Raw genomic sequence first — 15,768 nt, 5'->3', positions numbered from 1 at the left:
GCCTTTGATTGAACACATTGGTGAAACAGAATATAGCGAAGAGTTTTATAGTTTCGATTTGGTTTTATTAGTTTTAGCAAAAATACTGGTAAGGGACTCCTTTGACAGTTACCTGCAATCTTCGCCACAACTATGACCATCAGGCAGACGATTTAGGATCCTCGAGTTTTTGCAAAAACTAATTCAATTTTTTTTTCTAAAAACATTCATTTAAACTAATTCAGCTCGGTGCTTCTTTCTAGCCACAGGCCTCACGTGGCCGCTCAGTCTGCTTTCCTAAAAACATTCCTTCCAATGGTACTTCCAACCATCCTTCCGATGGTATTTGCGTTGTCGATTGTGAACACGTCAACCTGACCTCAAAAATTATCAATAGAATTTTCGATTAAACCTCTTTTGGAAGATCTCTACTACAGACGGTGGAGTGATTGATCGTCAAGGCTAATAAAAAGATAAAAAAATCAAAACAAAATTTTACGACAACTGTGGCGCAGATCTTCTCCTTCTTCTTCCTGATTTAATATAAACTAATAGCTTACAACGGTCGTCAAATGGCGCACAAGACTTACTGTTACCAAGTAGTTTGGATAGTTAGTCCTCACCAAGGAGAAGTAATCCTGATGGGAAGTGAATCAAAGCCCTGCCGTTTGAAGACCGGTGCCAGGGTTATATCAATACCTGTCTTGTTCAGGATATTCAAATTACTCGTCCACCAACTTTTACACCGGTAAAAATGTCAAGCGACGAAACTTAGTTTCACATGGAAATTGGAAATTTGCTTGGAGTCACACAATTGGGTTTCCTTTTCCTGTCTTTCCCTGGATTTTACGTTTTTCCCTGTCTCTAGTAGATAGAACATGTGTTACGTGATATGGACGTCAAAATACGACTCACTAATTTACTTAATTTTCTTCGCCCAAGATCACTATTTAATTTTTTTAAATTTATTTAATTCCATTATGACGGCTCTTTGTCGTATGATCAATACTAATAATAGAACAGACAAAAGGTTTCCTTGACTCATTTTACTAAATGACAAAAAAGCAGAAGCATGATTAGATACACACGTGGAAAATGAAAGATTATTTTTGGGATCCTGATAGTTCAGAAGGTCGTTAATGTTTACTGGTGGCATGAAGGGGTGCCATTAACATACTTGATAATCTGTAAATAGAATAAAGTATTGTGATAAAATGTGATTTTTTTCTCGTAAGCACGGCCTGGCCGTATTGCTTGAATTATAAATACCAAGTAGTGAGGTAAGTCAGTCCTCACTGCGGGGAGAAGGTCCGGATGGGATTTTAACCCAGGTCCTGTCGTTTGAAGACTGGCGCCGATGTCGCCTACACCAACGAGCCGCCCCAATCGCGATAAAATGTGATGAATTGTATAGAAAAAAGGTGTTTGAATATGTTTCTTCGTGATTTCACACAGTGAGGCGTTGAAAAATCCTAACCCTGAAAGGATTTTCGAAGAGTTGTTAGATTCCCATAAGCCACTGCTCCGTGCGCTAAGTGCATGGAATATTGTGAGCAATATTGGAGGATCACTGGATTAACTGGATTTATTGTAATAAAAATTGTTCGATAGAAAGAGTTTTTCGAAATAATCAACTACAACAGCAATTGGTAGGCATCATGCACAAATAAATCACTACGATTCAAGCCGACATTCTTAAACGTATTCCAAAAATTGTGCCGATCGGTGTGTGTGTGTGTGTAGCACTCAAGGTTCAAGATATGATTGTGTTCGTTTAAAAGTCTGATCAGTTCGTCATCTAAAAAAAATGTTTTAGCTAATTGTAAAGGAACACGTGGGTGACACGGCGTTGAGCCGTCGTACTTAAGAATAAATGAAACACGTTGGATTTAAAAGATGCTCATTTTAATTCTTTCCACTTGTCCTGATCGAGTCTGTGCTATAGGTGTGTTATATGGCTATCAAAAAGGGGTTTAAACGTAATGATCACTCTACTGTCGATCGATCGATCGACTGCTTGGTTTGCAGATACAGTTTCCAGCATCTCCCATTAGGGGAACAATCCCTGGTGAAACCACCTGTTTCTTACAGGTGCTAACCATATCGAGAGTAGGGGCACAACGTCCCAACTATTAGATGATCCCGGTCGGTAGACGACGATAGAGGACCGCCAGTGTCACTAGACCGGTTTGCAGCAGACATTGCGTGCCATCATCAATTCCACTTTCGTTCTCAATCACTGGATGTATGTGACTCACGACTTGATGTTACCAACGGTGTGCGATTGTCTGTGATGCGATAATTTGTGGCAATAACGCAATTCATCAATTCTCACGATGTAATGCACCAACCTCATCAGCCAGATGTTGGGAGTGGCCTATAAAAGCTTAAATAGTATTTATTATTTGGCATTAGTATAGCATGCATCTTATGGGAGAATGTTACTAAGGCAAATTCTTAACATGTAGATAACATTGGTTTAATATTTCTGCGTTCCTTAACAATAGTCCACGTAATTGATTAGTTTGTCCTGCCAGAAATCGACTCAAACTTACAAACACATAATTGCTCGAAAATAAAATGTCCCATCACTTGCATAATTTGAAAGGGGAAGAAAGTGTTGTATTGTAGTTAGGGTATACTCTTAAACTACTCTTTAAATCACTTGTAATGGGAGCGATCAAACAAAATTCTATAATATTACCGAAACAGTCCCCCCCCCCCCCCATCCCTTCCCTGTCATGTCGTGCCCTCTTTCGATCACATCCAAGTACGCATGCTAAGTACTTGTTTTATCCCTTCTACGGGTGCTTTCTTCTCCATCGGGCCACCGTTTGCGGGGTTGCTGGTTGCGTAGTGTAGCATGCATTACGTTACGATCTTTTCTTCTTGCTCGCCTTCTTTACGCGCGTGTGGCTTCTCACCGGCACGTATAAAAAGTGTCAGGACTCGTGCGGAGGGAATCAGTCGAGCACCAGCAAGTGTTACCGGATTACCACTGCAGACATTTAGTCGTACAACGTCCAGCTACACCAACGTCAGCTTCAAAAAGCCATTCAACGAATAAAGTCATCCTAAGTGCCTTATCACGATGAACGCACGATTAACGGTAGGTTTGTGGTGTTTGCTTCGGTAACGCAGTTCTCCAACGTTCGATAATGAAACTTTGTGCTCTTCTTCTCAACCGCGTAACTGCAGCTGATTGTGTTGGCAGTGTTGCTGTCTGTTGCCGTTGTGTTGAGCTTACCAGCTACGCAGGATGAATCTCTGTTCGGACCGGTAATAGAGGTGCAGGAAGCGGACACACTTAACCCACAGGACCCGCAAGCATTCCTCAAATGGCGACAAATCAAGAAGCTGCTCTTTTTGGGATGAACAATTGCTTAGGCTGCAGTGCTTTACCATCTAATTAAACGATAAACGCGTTGCGTTCCATAAGAGTAACACACAAAACATACAACCAAATCTATGATTGATAAGACACACTCCCTTCAAAGTAAAGGTTGGTCGCTGTTTCGTAAGCATTTTATGTTTTCTACTGACACATTAAAAAATAAATATAATTTTATAATATAAAACCATGTTTCTTGTTTGGTTTTCATTATTGACTTTCGATCGCTTCCCAATTGATTACAATTAGCTTGGGTCTTGATCATGGACGGTTTACAAATACGATCGCTCCCCACGGCTCTTTCTCGTGGCTCGGGACCATTTATGGTGTAGCATATCTGCTAAACATCTCGCCACAGTATACAGTATCACACATAAAACAAGCGTTACGTAGCATTAGACGGTGAGCAGAAATTCACCAATCTAACAAATAACCTGTATTAACCAAGAACGTAAGAAATATACATTCAGCTATTTTAACCAAGCGCACGCCTTAACATGAACATTCAAACACTGACCAGCGCACCCGGCTAGCGAGTGACGCAATGCAATATGATATCAGTTCAAAACAACCAGCGAATCCAGGCAGTGGTCAGCAACACAAAACAAGTAACTTCATGATATCCGGCACATTTTAGGCAGACTCAGCAATCGATCGCACCGCTCCGATCGATCAGTTCAATAATGGTGACACATTTCTTGCAAGTGCAGCAATCGATCGCACCGCGACACATTTTGTGCTTACGTAAAATACAATAGCAAAAAGAACAACCACTAAGAAACAATTTTTGGTTACAAAAGAACGGGCAAAAACTATTGTAAGAATTGGGTATAAATAAAGCGGTCTAGGAAGCCTTTGGGGCAGAGATTGAGAGAGAGAGAGAGGAGCATAGAGAGAAGGTACAACAAGCTAAACCATGCGTTCAATACTTTCTAGAGCTTTGAGTGTCCCCCTACCCAAGGTAAGACCTCAAACCTCCAACATGCCTGTAAGGGATATTCCTTCTGAATATCCAGAGTCGCTTGGCCGACTTGCTCCGCCGATGAGTATCGAAAGTCCCCCTACCCCCTCCTCGATGTCTCCAACGTTCCAGTAAGGAAGATTCTCATCTAGAATGTTCAAACTGCCTGGACAGTCAGATAAAAGAAAGATATTGGTCCGCACAGCTATCACGTTGTTCCATTCTCGTCCCGATTAAAAGTACGAAATTCTTCTTCTCCACCACATTGCGACCGTTCGAGTAATTTCTTCTTCTTCTCCGCCACAATGGAATCTTACCTGAACTTATCTAGATTCTAGTAAGTTATTTACGATATTAGGTAAATATTTGGACTTGCTAGGTCCCACGGGCCATCTGATGGCTTACGAGACTTATTAACCACATGTACTTGGATAGTCTTTTCGCACTACGGTAAAATGATCCGAATGGGGTTTGAAGCCTGGTCCAGTAGCGTGACGAAACACACCGCTGTTTTTTCGTTTTTGGTCTTGTGTAAGCAATATTTTAGTCTTTTTAGACGATCATACTGTAATTCTCATTATCTGCTTAAAGTGATAGACAAAACAATTTAACTTTATTAAAATGTAAAATGCAGGTTATTACTAGTTAACGAGATGTTTGTAGTAAAACTTACACAAAGATCTTCGGAACACGGGGATTTCAATCATTTGGAAATTTGCTTTGATTCTCTAAAGTAAGGCCTTTATTCTAATTTCATATCTTAAAAATTAGTCTAATGATACAAATAAGTAATTTATTTCCTTCCGCTTAAAGGATAAAAAAAATTGTCCTGTATGCCAACGAAGGTGTAAACAAAAAACAACATCAATTCAATAAGGCCAGATCATTTATATCGAAAAAGAAATCTACGTCAATTGTTAGAACTGTGCTAAACAACTTTGACTTCTTCTTGGCTTAACGACTTTCTAAGGTCACGCCGGCCATCACATGGCTTGGATAGTCAGTTTAACCGTTAATGTTTAACCGTTACTGTATGACTGTACCGCGAAAGCCGTCACACTTAAAATAAATGAATACCCTATTGACAAAATCAAGGCAAATTTGTATTGAAAAAACCCTTCTCTCTTCTTGGCTTAATGGGTTATTTAACTTGCTGATACCACGTAGCTGGTATCAGAAGTTATCACTTCGGGGGAATGGTCCAGAAGGGATTTGAACCCCGTTCCTGCCTTGAATACCCTTAGTAGTGGTTATAAAGGTTGAAATTGTGTATAGGGTAAATAAATTTATTAACCGTTACTGTAACAACATGATCGTTACCAGCACACAAGAAGATATACGCCTGTGGTTAGGCAATCCGCTTATTTTCCGTTTTAAATTACGAATAGCAAATTGATCAATAATTTCCTTATAATTTTGTCATCGATCAAATTGAATGATACAAAAGCAAGGTATTTAATGGAAAGTTGTACAAAACATTACGCTATACAGGAAGTTACTGGACGAATTTCAGTTTGAATTACCATGCACAGAGACGAGATCATGTTTGAATACTATTATCGCAGAAACAGTGAGGCAATCAATTTCATGCGGTCAATGATGTAACGACCATTCAATCATATGCTCTCATTTTGTCCATTGCGTGTCCATTCGTGTGGCAAAGAATCACAAATCATCAAACAAAATCACGTTTTCGGCAGACAGACAGATAGAAAGAGGTGTACGGTGCGCTTTCCCCACATTGTAATGTGGGCTGTGCTAATTGATTTGATGGGAACTTTTCTCAATCAAACCCATACAGCGAATACAAACAAGCCGATAGATTGTCATTATGCAGCTGATTATCAGTACTGGCGGATTGCTGATTGTACAGGTTTGTCTATTAGTATAAATTCTATTGGAAAATCAACAACCAGATTTCCGCCTGATGAAATAGTAATTTATGATTTAGAAGTTATCATGCAACTGGATTCATGCAAAGGGGAGATGTGAACGATCCACCATCCCCCCAGTGTCCTCATTTTTAAGGATCATTGCTTAATATTGCAAGTGTTCGAAACAACCTTGATATTGTTGCTAAAATCGTGAATGATGCATTAGCACCACTGTCAGATTGCGACCAAGAAAGCCATTTTCGGAAATATGAACCAAACACTGTACGCCTCTGTATGATTGTTTGTTTGTTTGTTTGTTTGTTTGTCTGTTTTTATTTTTTTATTTGTTTGAAGTAGATTTTCAGCATTATCATTACTGTGTGTTCACATTTCGTTTCTGTGCTTTTTTTCAAACGTGGGCAAGAGTGCGCTTATGACACTTCTGGGAAACGTTGCCGAGTTAAACAAAAAAAAACAAAAACCTATCATTTATGTATAAAAAATACTCCTCTCGTTAAATACTCATATTGCACCTTAAAAGTAGTTAGCCCTCTCAATGTCCCATCTCTCTTCCTGGATCTTTGCCTTTGGCTTGAGTTGGACGCTTGTTGGATCGCTGGTGACAAGCTTCCTGATGCCGATATCTGACCTGACCCGACATGGCTCATATCCGTGCGAGTTGTAGTCACTTTACAGTCCGGGAAGCGCGTCCGACCGAAGGAATCAGACCGGGACATTGTCGAAGAGCAGGGTGGGCGTGGGATGAATAGGAAGCTTAGGGAGTGGCAGTGGTGGTGGGTACAGGGAGTGTGAGCATTGTTTTGTCGATAACTTATCATAAGAGAACACGGACGGAAGTGCTTTGAAACGGGTTTGGTTTTGGGCGTTTCTTAACCGAGCAGTAGCAATTTCTTCTTGAGCAGCAGCTTCTTCAATAGGAAGGCCTGCGGGTCCTGGACGTTCAGGGTTTCGTCCGCAGCTCCATCGTCACCGAAGATGCCCTCGTCATGCACCGCAGGAACGGCCGACACCAGGGCGAAGGCCAACACGAACAGGCAGATGGTCTGTGGACGAGGGAAAACATTGGAGGAAAACATTAGCGAGACGAATTAATTGATTCTGGAGCGCCAATTTCGTTTGGTAAAATAGGAAGAATCGAACTGTTTCTAGAAGTTCCTTATTGGTGGACTCGACATGCTCCACCAAAAGACTGTATGAAAATGAAAATGAGCGTAAAGAAACGATTTAGTTTGTTCCAAGACGAGTGCCATTCGTTCCATCGTTTTGTCAAATAAACGCATGCTTATAGACATTAATGTCGGACTTTTTCAGGAAACGATTCTGAGGGCCATGAAAATCCGGCATCTTGCACTCAAAGTACGTCTTCCAATGTCATTTCATTTGACACTGCACACGGTCACACCTGAACGGATAGTGACTTCGGACGACTATCCGTACAAAAACATCCACAAAAAAAAAAAAAACACTGAGCCCTGAGTTTTGTTTGTCTGCGACTAACAGTGTGCCCTCGTGTTATTTATATTCTATTAATACGACTAACTGCGGGATTAACTTTTGCGCCACTGACTATTGTAACACTGCCTGGCACTTATGTTTCGCGACACTGATATCACCATATCACTTTGCGATATGCTTAAGCATCGAATCACTGCGGGCAAGTAAACGTACCATGATCAAGAATTTCATTTTGAGGCGTTGTTGTTTTGCTTTTGGACACTTTCAAAAAGGGACGAATCCGCGTCGAAGAACTGTCTACTGTTCGGTGAGCTGAACACAACTTGATGCTGATCGGTGGTCTGCCGGCCACTTTTATATGATTCCCAAACCGCCGAAGCCGCCTCACAGCGGACGTGGTGAATCTCTGTTTGCTTTTGTTTTGCTACGCGACGATCGTCGTCACCTCCAACCCCGTACGGATCACAACCGCACCGATCAACCGGACCGTGGTTCCGCGTACACGAACGCATTGTCCTCTCACTTGCACGCACTCGTCGCAATCTGCCCCGGGTGAGGTTCCCCTTTTTTTTTAACGCACCGATGTTCGCTATGCTCACCAGCCTCGATCGAGTGATCGAGCAAGAGAGCCTGCGAGCAGGGCGTACGATGTTGTTGTTCGGGTCGGTTGTTTGTGTAGCCCTAGGATCGTAGACAGGTGGGATGCTTCATTCGGGTGTGCCTTTCGGACGATTCCGCAATACCCATTGCTGCCAAACCCAATGCCAAGGGTGTCTTCCAAACATCCGAGCGTTGCTGCCACTGATAACAGCGCGTTTTGTAACCCCCACAACACTTATCATTATGCATCCCTACGCAGGGGGTGGGTATCGGTAAGCTCCATTTCGTAGCATCGGCATCGACTCGGTTTGAGGCGTTAAACAGTGACTATCTGCAATGACCTTACAGTGCTGTCAAGCCGGTCTGAAGGGCCTTCAGCATTAAGAAGCTTCCAGTTTAGCGGTACACAGGTGCGCAGAAAACATTTTACAATCGTTTCTCTCTCATCACACCTATCACTCATCGAAAGACAACGATGGAGAGTGTCACATTTATCATTCTGGTGCGTTTCTGCTGATCGATGATGCTATTTTTTGTTGCGCGATCGCAAGCTTTATGCAAGGCGCGTCATGAGTTGATCCGGTATCGGTGAGCCTGTGTCGTCAGAGAGCATTGCTTGATGAGTTCGTATCCATTCCATTTCCATACTGTGACTCCTTTTTGCATACTAAAACATTCTCCCTTTGCTGTGGCACGGATGGCACGAACGTTTTTTTTTTTTTATTGCACCAAGTGTTATTCTAGAATTACCGTACCAGGAAGATGTAATTTTCACAAATGAAACAGCACTCCGAGAAACATCTCACGATGCTTGTTTCGTTCGTGCAAAATGTTGCTTCACAGTCTTCCGGGATGGGATCGGGATTGGACTATCGACTTATTTAAATGTGAATAGAACGCAACCAGCGCGAGTGACGTGTGCTGGTGATGGTCCAGCATAACTCAGCAAAATGCAAATTCAAACTCTGTCCTTTAATGATTCACGTTCCTGCCGTGTTTTGCCGGGTTTTGTTTCGTCCCGTTCTTTGCTGGGGGGGGGGGGGGGGGGGGCAGGGATTTTTTGGGGAGTTTTAAACGAAACAAACTTCTGCTTCTTCTTCTCTGTGAGATAGTTCCTCGGTACGACTGAAAAATCCAGCTTCCTGGGCCTAAGCAAAACAAACGGATTCCACTGCGGTCAATATTTGTTGACAAACATTACCGACGAATGGAAGTAAAGGTGAGTAGGATTTCTTCAGGCCGAATACGGTAGGAACTTTCCGCTGATACGGCACCTAGAAAGAATATTTACGAGGTAAGGCGGGTTGAAGAATTTCGCAATTTAAATAATGAGTTTAAAGATTTTTAGCCCCTGTTTATATTTGCGGCGAGAAAATAAGCTCGGATTCTAGCACTGCTTTTGCTTCGCTCAGTTTTATTGATGATCTCTATATCTGTATCCATTCTATGTCAACTATATTTCATAAATAGGAGATAGGACAAACAATAATAAGACAGTTATTAGGCCTCTCTAAAAGATCGTCAAAGGTCAATTAGCGAGATGGATGATAAATTATTAAATCTTGAATGACTCGGTCTTCACTTCAATAAAACGCATCTTCTGTCATATAAATTGAACAACAACCATCTCTTTGGGTGTACTAATTGTGTTTTTGATTCAGGTTGTTTGTCGGTTTTTTGGGTTTTTTTTTTGTTTTTCAAGTCGTGCTATTGTTACTGCTGGCCTCATGACAAATGAATCAGTTCGTTTCATTACTATCATTTCCCGATTCTCTGTGGCGGCTACTCGCGTCAGTAAACAAACGACTTCAATGCCGGAAAGCAGCGAACCTTCCTCATCCATACTCCTAACCCACCCCCTTCAGCTATTCGGAAGTAAACGGTTGGTACTTTACCACTTTTGACGGATCAAACCTGGTACCCGATCACATTGAGCATCATTGAGGGTCATTAGAAAAACTTACACAAAAGTGTGAAAAAAAAAAACTTCCGCCAAAAGTTATTCCCATGTTTAAGGAGACGCCAAACTGTGTGTGCGATATGGTGTGTTGATGTGTGGCTTCTTTTTTCTGTTGCTGGTTATGGATCCAGTGCCATCTCTTCGCTTGCGCACATAGCTGCTGCTTCGTATTGCTGTTTGAGCAATGGATAAATGAAAATATTTTATTCACACATGCGGCAATGTTGCTGTGTCATGCAGCAGGAGTGCTGTGGATTTCGTCTTCGTTCATTGGCGATTAATTGTATCATCCAGGGTGACTGGAAAGATGATTATGGTTTCAGTTGTTTGCACTTCTCATGCGTTGCTGAATGAATTGGATTTATTCTGTTCAGCAAGAAAGTGATTGTTTCCGGGGTAGAGTTTCCCAGCTGTTTAGCTGCCTGAAATGTGATTTCTAGCGTAATTTAGCTCGAACGCATTCACGCGTCAACCCGGTGTCGGTGAGTTAAAGGGGTCGGAATAAATTATATTTGTTGCTGGTTTGCTGACTTTTGACACATTTCGAAGGCTGCACGTGTGTAGGTGAGACCCAGACTAGTGATGAAACTATCCGGTGAAACATAGTATCTCAAACTTGGTCCAAAAAATAGTTAAAAACACAACGCTAACCAATTAAATAATCACATTGATAGCTGCACAGTACGATACTTAATATGGGTAGCCATTAAAGATCGAGTACGGACATTAGGATGCAGCAGTTCGAGTTGAACATAGATTTTAGATCTAGTAGGTCTTGATTGATTGTGCAGCTTGTGCCGACACGTGCGTGTGACAGTTAACGTTTCCATTCGGTACAGCGTGAAACAGTACGTGCTTTGCGTATGCGTAACGTAACAGCAGTAAAAAGAAACTTCATAATGCTTGATACGCTAAAGTTGCCTCACGAGCGCTATCGATTCTAAAACGATCGTGCATTTTGTTGATTGAAGGACATTGATGTTGGATGCCCGTGGGTTTTGTTTGCTGGACATTTCGCAGCAAGGTTATTGCACTGCCTAAAGCTTAACTCTTTAAAAATAGCCGAGAAGGTAATACAATTCCTGCATATCCACACTTTAATTCTAGAGTTTTCTATCTATGTCTTAACTAGACTAATAAAATTGTTAAAAAAAAACAAAACTAGATCTACATGTTTGATCGTTACTCAATTATATTACCGACGACCGACCCTAAAACCATTAGCATACATCTAAACAAGCGGTTCGGTTTCTCTTGATCAACGCAGCACACGAGCCAGTGAACTGCTTGGAGGCCATTTTATTGCAACATCAGTGATAATGACCTTCGGCCTGTAGACAAACTTGCACCAAACGCACCAGGTTTTACTCTCAATTTTGGGCAGGGTGCTAGAGACCGAGTCACATCACTAATCAGTCACCCCGTTAATTCACACGCGGCTGTGAAGTATGGAAATTTCTTATGTAAATGAAATCGAAAGTGCGTCGGTAAGAGATGGCTGCTCTTTCGGCCGCTGTGACGCGATTCCATCCGTTTATCGTCTTAAGGCAGCCGAAAAGTGGAGGAGGCGTTTATAAAAGGGCACACCGATAACTGATGGCATTGACCACCAGCGATGAAACTAGACCCTTTGGGACAGTTGGTCAGACATTGAATAAAAACGGGGTGATTAAATATATCAGCGATAGTATTGTGAAAGTACAGCAGACAGACGTCCTTCGTAATGGTAGTGGGAAGCGCTTTTGGTGGCATCGTACATTTTAGATGAGTTGCATCAAGAAGGTTTTCAGTATAAGTATCACTTTGGCTGTAATCACATCTGATGACCAGCTGATCTTTACCATAAGCTACAAAATCCTTTTGGCTGGTAGTTTAATCATGTTTGTATAGTTTGATACATTCATTCAAGGGCGGTTGATATTATCCAGCTTTAGCACTGAAATTCGAAGTAATTGAATGGGATAGGCATGAAACGCCCTGTTTAACTGCATCAATGGAAGTGAACTTGAGTTCTCATACATGGTGAACTCTTTGAAGGTTGCATGATCTTAGGGTCTCGTCACATTTCTTAAAGCGGGCCTCATTATACAAACGGATAAACGAATAATAATTCACAGGGCTATACCAAAAAAACTGCATCATATTTGAACTCTGCTTGTCCTATTTCAAGTCAGTATGCAGATGACTAGAGCCAGTCAATCGGCTACGATTTCCTCTGAGTCGCAACGAGGAAAATCCCATTTGTCCAAATATTAGCAGAAAGTGTACACTACCAGTCATATTTTGAAACATATTCGACAGAGATAACATGATTTAGGGGCGGCCCGGTGGTGTAGGCGACAGCGGCGCTGGTCTTCAAACGGCAGGACCGGTGTTCAAATCCCATCCGGGGACCGTCCCCCCGTAATGAGGTCTGACTAACCAACTACGTGGTATCGGTAGTCTAGAAAGACATTTCGATAGCCGACATGACCTTACAGGTCGTAAAGCCAAGAAGAAGAAGAATAAAAAGAACAAAATTATTTCCCGCTTTTAAATTTAGCGATCAATCGAATCTTAGGGGTTTGAAGGTTTTGCCGTGGCTTTTCTTCACAGAATATCGATATTTCGTGAAATACTCCTCTACGGTAGACATAAAACAGTTCGCAAGCCAGATTACCATGGTCAAACTGGTCAGCCTCGGAAATGTGTGATACTCGACAAGTTTAGACAACAATGATCCTGGTGCCGCTCCGTCATTTTAGTCTCTTCTCATTTTAAACATCTAAGAGAGGTCTTTACGTGCCATTATTTAACTGGTTTCCTTAACTGAATTTTATCAGCAGCTGGATGATCAGACTTGTGTACTTTTAGACGATCCGAACGACATCGCTAACGCATCTGTCCACGTAAAATCCATTACCTTCTAATAATTCAAATGTATTTTTTTAAGTAGTAGTGAGTAGATTTGTTAAAATCTATTAAAAATGCAGTAAGTTTGCGAATTTATGTTTGATGTTTTTATTTGAATAAATATAACACCATTAAAATAACATTATGCCACCTCTGACTACGCCAACCTTCGACAATTAGTTTTAGCAATCTTAGTCATCAGCTACTCCTTTAGCAAAACGAAAAGATTTTTCTTCTTTTGGTCTCCGCTGACGTCAGTTGGAAGTGTTTAAGATTTACGACGCACTAACCAACGGAAAAATATGTATCATTAGTGCCGATGTCTGCACAATCTGAGCTATGGACGACATCCAATTTGTCCATTTTGTCAAGGATATTCTTCAGCATTCCAACGGCTACTCTGACATCTGGATCAATGTTTCAGAACTAGACTTTAGCAGTCACGGGGCGAAAAAAACCTTGGTTTTCTTCATAAATGTAAGCTACAATTTTGCGGTCCCATAACACTGAATGGTGGCCGGAATCGGTTCTTTATTAGCAGTGTTTGCCTTTCTCAAGCACCGGTAAAATGCTGTTGATAATTTTGAAATTTGATTTTAGGCAGTCGTCTGGAGGAGTCTCATTATTTACAAATTGTACAATAAAAGTCATAGTGCCTATCGGGACCGATAGATCAACAAATAATGAGGAACCTTAACCTCGGGAAAACAAAAGGAAATCAAAATTCAAAACTAACGAAACGAAATCAAGTAGAAACAATTTTTAAAATTGGAAAGTTATGTGTAAAGTATAACAACATCAAAGTGTTATAAATTAATTACTTAAATTCACGTTTAAGATTTAAGGTTTGGCGCTCTTTGGGTGAAAATATGGAAGAAGTGGGGTAGAAGTGCTCGGTGACAAAGTAGCGGTATCTTTGCCGTACGCCATACGGCAGGACGGAAGCCGGAATTCCATCCGGACCGTTTGAGGGCGGACTATCCAGCTAGGTGATGTCCATAAGTCTGGTAAGCATTTAGTTGGCCGGCATGAACTTACGACCTGCGTTAAACCAAGAAACAGCAGAAGTAGAAGAGGTATGTGTTAAACAAGGCAACAAGTAGAAGTAGAACAAGTTGCACCTTTCCGCAATCCTAATTAAGTAATATTTCACATAAAAATTGGTTAAGAATGTAACTCAAACACTAACAACATAAAAAATATATTTTAAAAAAAAATTGGAAAAAAGGTGGGCGATATTGTAAAAAAAACAATATCAAGCTTAGGTGCTACATGCTCTTGAAGGATGACATCTTGCTTTGAAATGGAACTGCTGCTACACGATGCAATGTGCTGAGCGACACTAGATAGAGTTGATGTATGGCTTTTGAAGAACTTGCACCACCAAGGGGAGTGGTTCCCTCATTTAACCGAGGAACAGCAGTTTCTTCAACTTCTTAAGCTTCAGGAAGGCTTGCGGATCTTGGGGGTTGAAACTGTCCACTTCCGCCTCGTACACGTCCCCTCCGAGGATGGATTCATCATTTACGGCTGGCAGCGCGGAAACGAGCGTTACAGCCAGAACGAACAGGGCAAAGGACTGTTCACAGTAACAAAGGGAGCGAAGATAAAGCGATTAGAACCCACTCCACACTGGCTGTACAACCGGCCTTGGCTCAAGAACTTACCACAATCAGAAGCTTCATGTTGGGTATAATTTTGGTTGGCTGGTAACTGGTGTTATGGCGGCTTTACCGAGCTGCTGCTGATGATCGCACGATGCACTAAGTACTGTGAATGATGCAGTACGAGCAATTGTCACCGGCTTTATATACACCATAGAGTGAAATTGTTTGATCACAGCTTTGTCACGGTGTGGCGTTTGTACGGTGCCGTTATGCTGAACGTAAATAAAGCTTACGAAAATGTGGTATCTGCCAGACCGGGTCACCTGCAACCGAGGGAAGCACTTGAGCTGAAATCCATCGTTTCCATCGTCCAGCCCCCTCCGCAGGTTCGATTCGGGTGGCACCTTACCGGCCACATCTCCCCCTCGTAAGCGTACGGAAAGAGGAAGCAAACACACATACAGTCGGTTACTATTTTATTCATCGTGTTGCACGCAAGCACGCTCTACGCGTGCTTGCGGGTAAGACAGCACACGAAAAAAAAATCATTAATTTCTTGAAACTAATATTTATTAGAAAATTTTAAAGCCTACAGGATTTGAAGAGTAATCGTTCAAAAAATGTTTGTATTATTGTATTCACCAGTACCGCATGTTAGAAGCGGCGATCAACAGTCGAATTCATATCCATCCATACGATCTTCAACATAAGCGGAGCATGTGAAACGATCGATCATGCAACGCACACATTCCCTTGTCGTAATATGCACACATTTTCACTTTCAATTGAGTGTTGGAGTGTTTTTGTTAGCAATCACATATCGGTTTGTCACAGTGATAATTTCTCAAAAAACCCATCATCCAGCCACTATTCGCCCAGCACTGTGCACCGCTGGCTCTTCACCTGTTCGTACGCCGATCGCCTACCATTGCAGCCAGTTTTCGTCAATTGTGATGATTGCGTTACTGTAGGCCAGCATAACCATTTGTAATAAATATAGCCGATCCCCCCAAAAACCTCATCTGCCT

At 41.7% G+C, this 15,768-nt stretch overlaps 2 protein-coding genes across 2 annotated transcripts; both read right to left on the bottom strand.

Moving 5' to 3' along the window:
• Positions 1 to 7,095: 7,095 nt before the first annotated feature.
• On the bottom strand, positions 7,096 to 7,945 carry LOC126563453 (uncharacterized). The gene is made up of 2 exons (XM_050220098.1): positions 7,895 to 7,945; positions 7,096 to 7,269 (listed from the first exon to the last, which is right to left on the bottom strand). The coding sequence occupies exons 1-2, from the start codon at positions 7,910 to 7,912 to the stop codon at positions 7,096 to 7,098; spliced, it is 192 nt and encodes a 63-aa protein (XP_050076055.1). The 5' UTR covers positions 7,913 to 7,945.
• A 6,593-nt stretch (positions 7,946 to 14,538) lies between these two features.
• On the bottom strand, positions 14,539 to 14,833 carry LOC126563454 (uncharacterized). The gene is made up of 2 exons (XM_050220099.1): positions 14,801 to 14,833; positions 14,539 to 14,712 (listed from the first exon to the last, which is right to left on the bottom strand). Exons 1-2 carry the CDS (start codon positions 14,816 to 14,818, stop codon positions 14,539 to 14,541), a joined length of 192 nt encoding a protein of 63 aa, XP_050076056.1. The 5' UTR covers positions 14,819 to 14,833.
• Positions 14,834 to 15,768: the final 935 nt, after the last annotated feature.

This window comes from Anopheles maculipalpis, chromosome 3RL, assembly GCF_943734695.1.
Source record: "Anopheles maculipalpis chromosome 3RL, idAnoMacuDA_375_x, whole genome shotgun sequence".
NCBI lineage: Eukaryota > Metazoa > Arthropoda > Insecta > Diptera > Culicidae > Anopheles > Anopheles maculipalpis.
The sequence above is the reverse complement of the archived record's forward strand: the minus strand, read 5'-3'. Positions and strand labels throughout refer to the sequence as shown.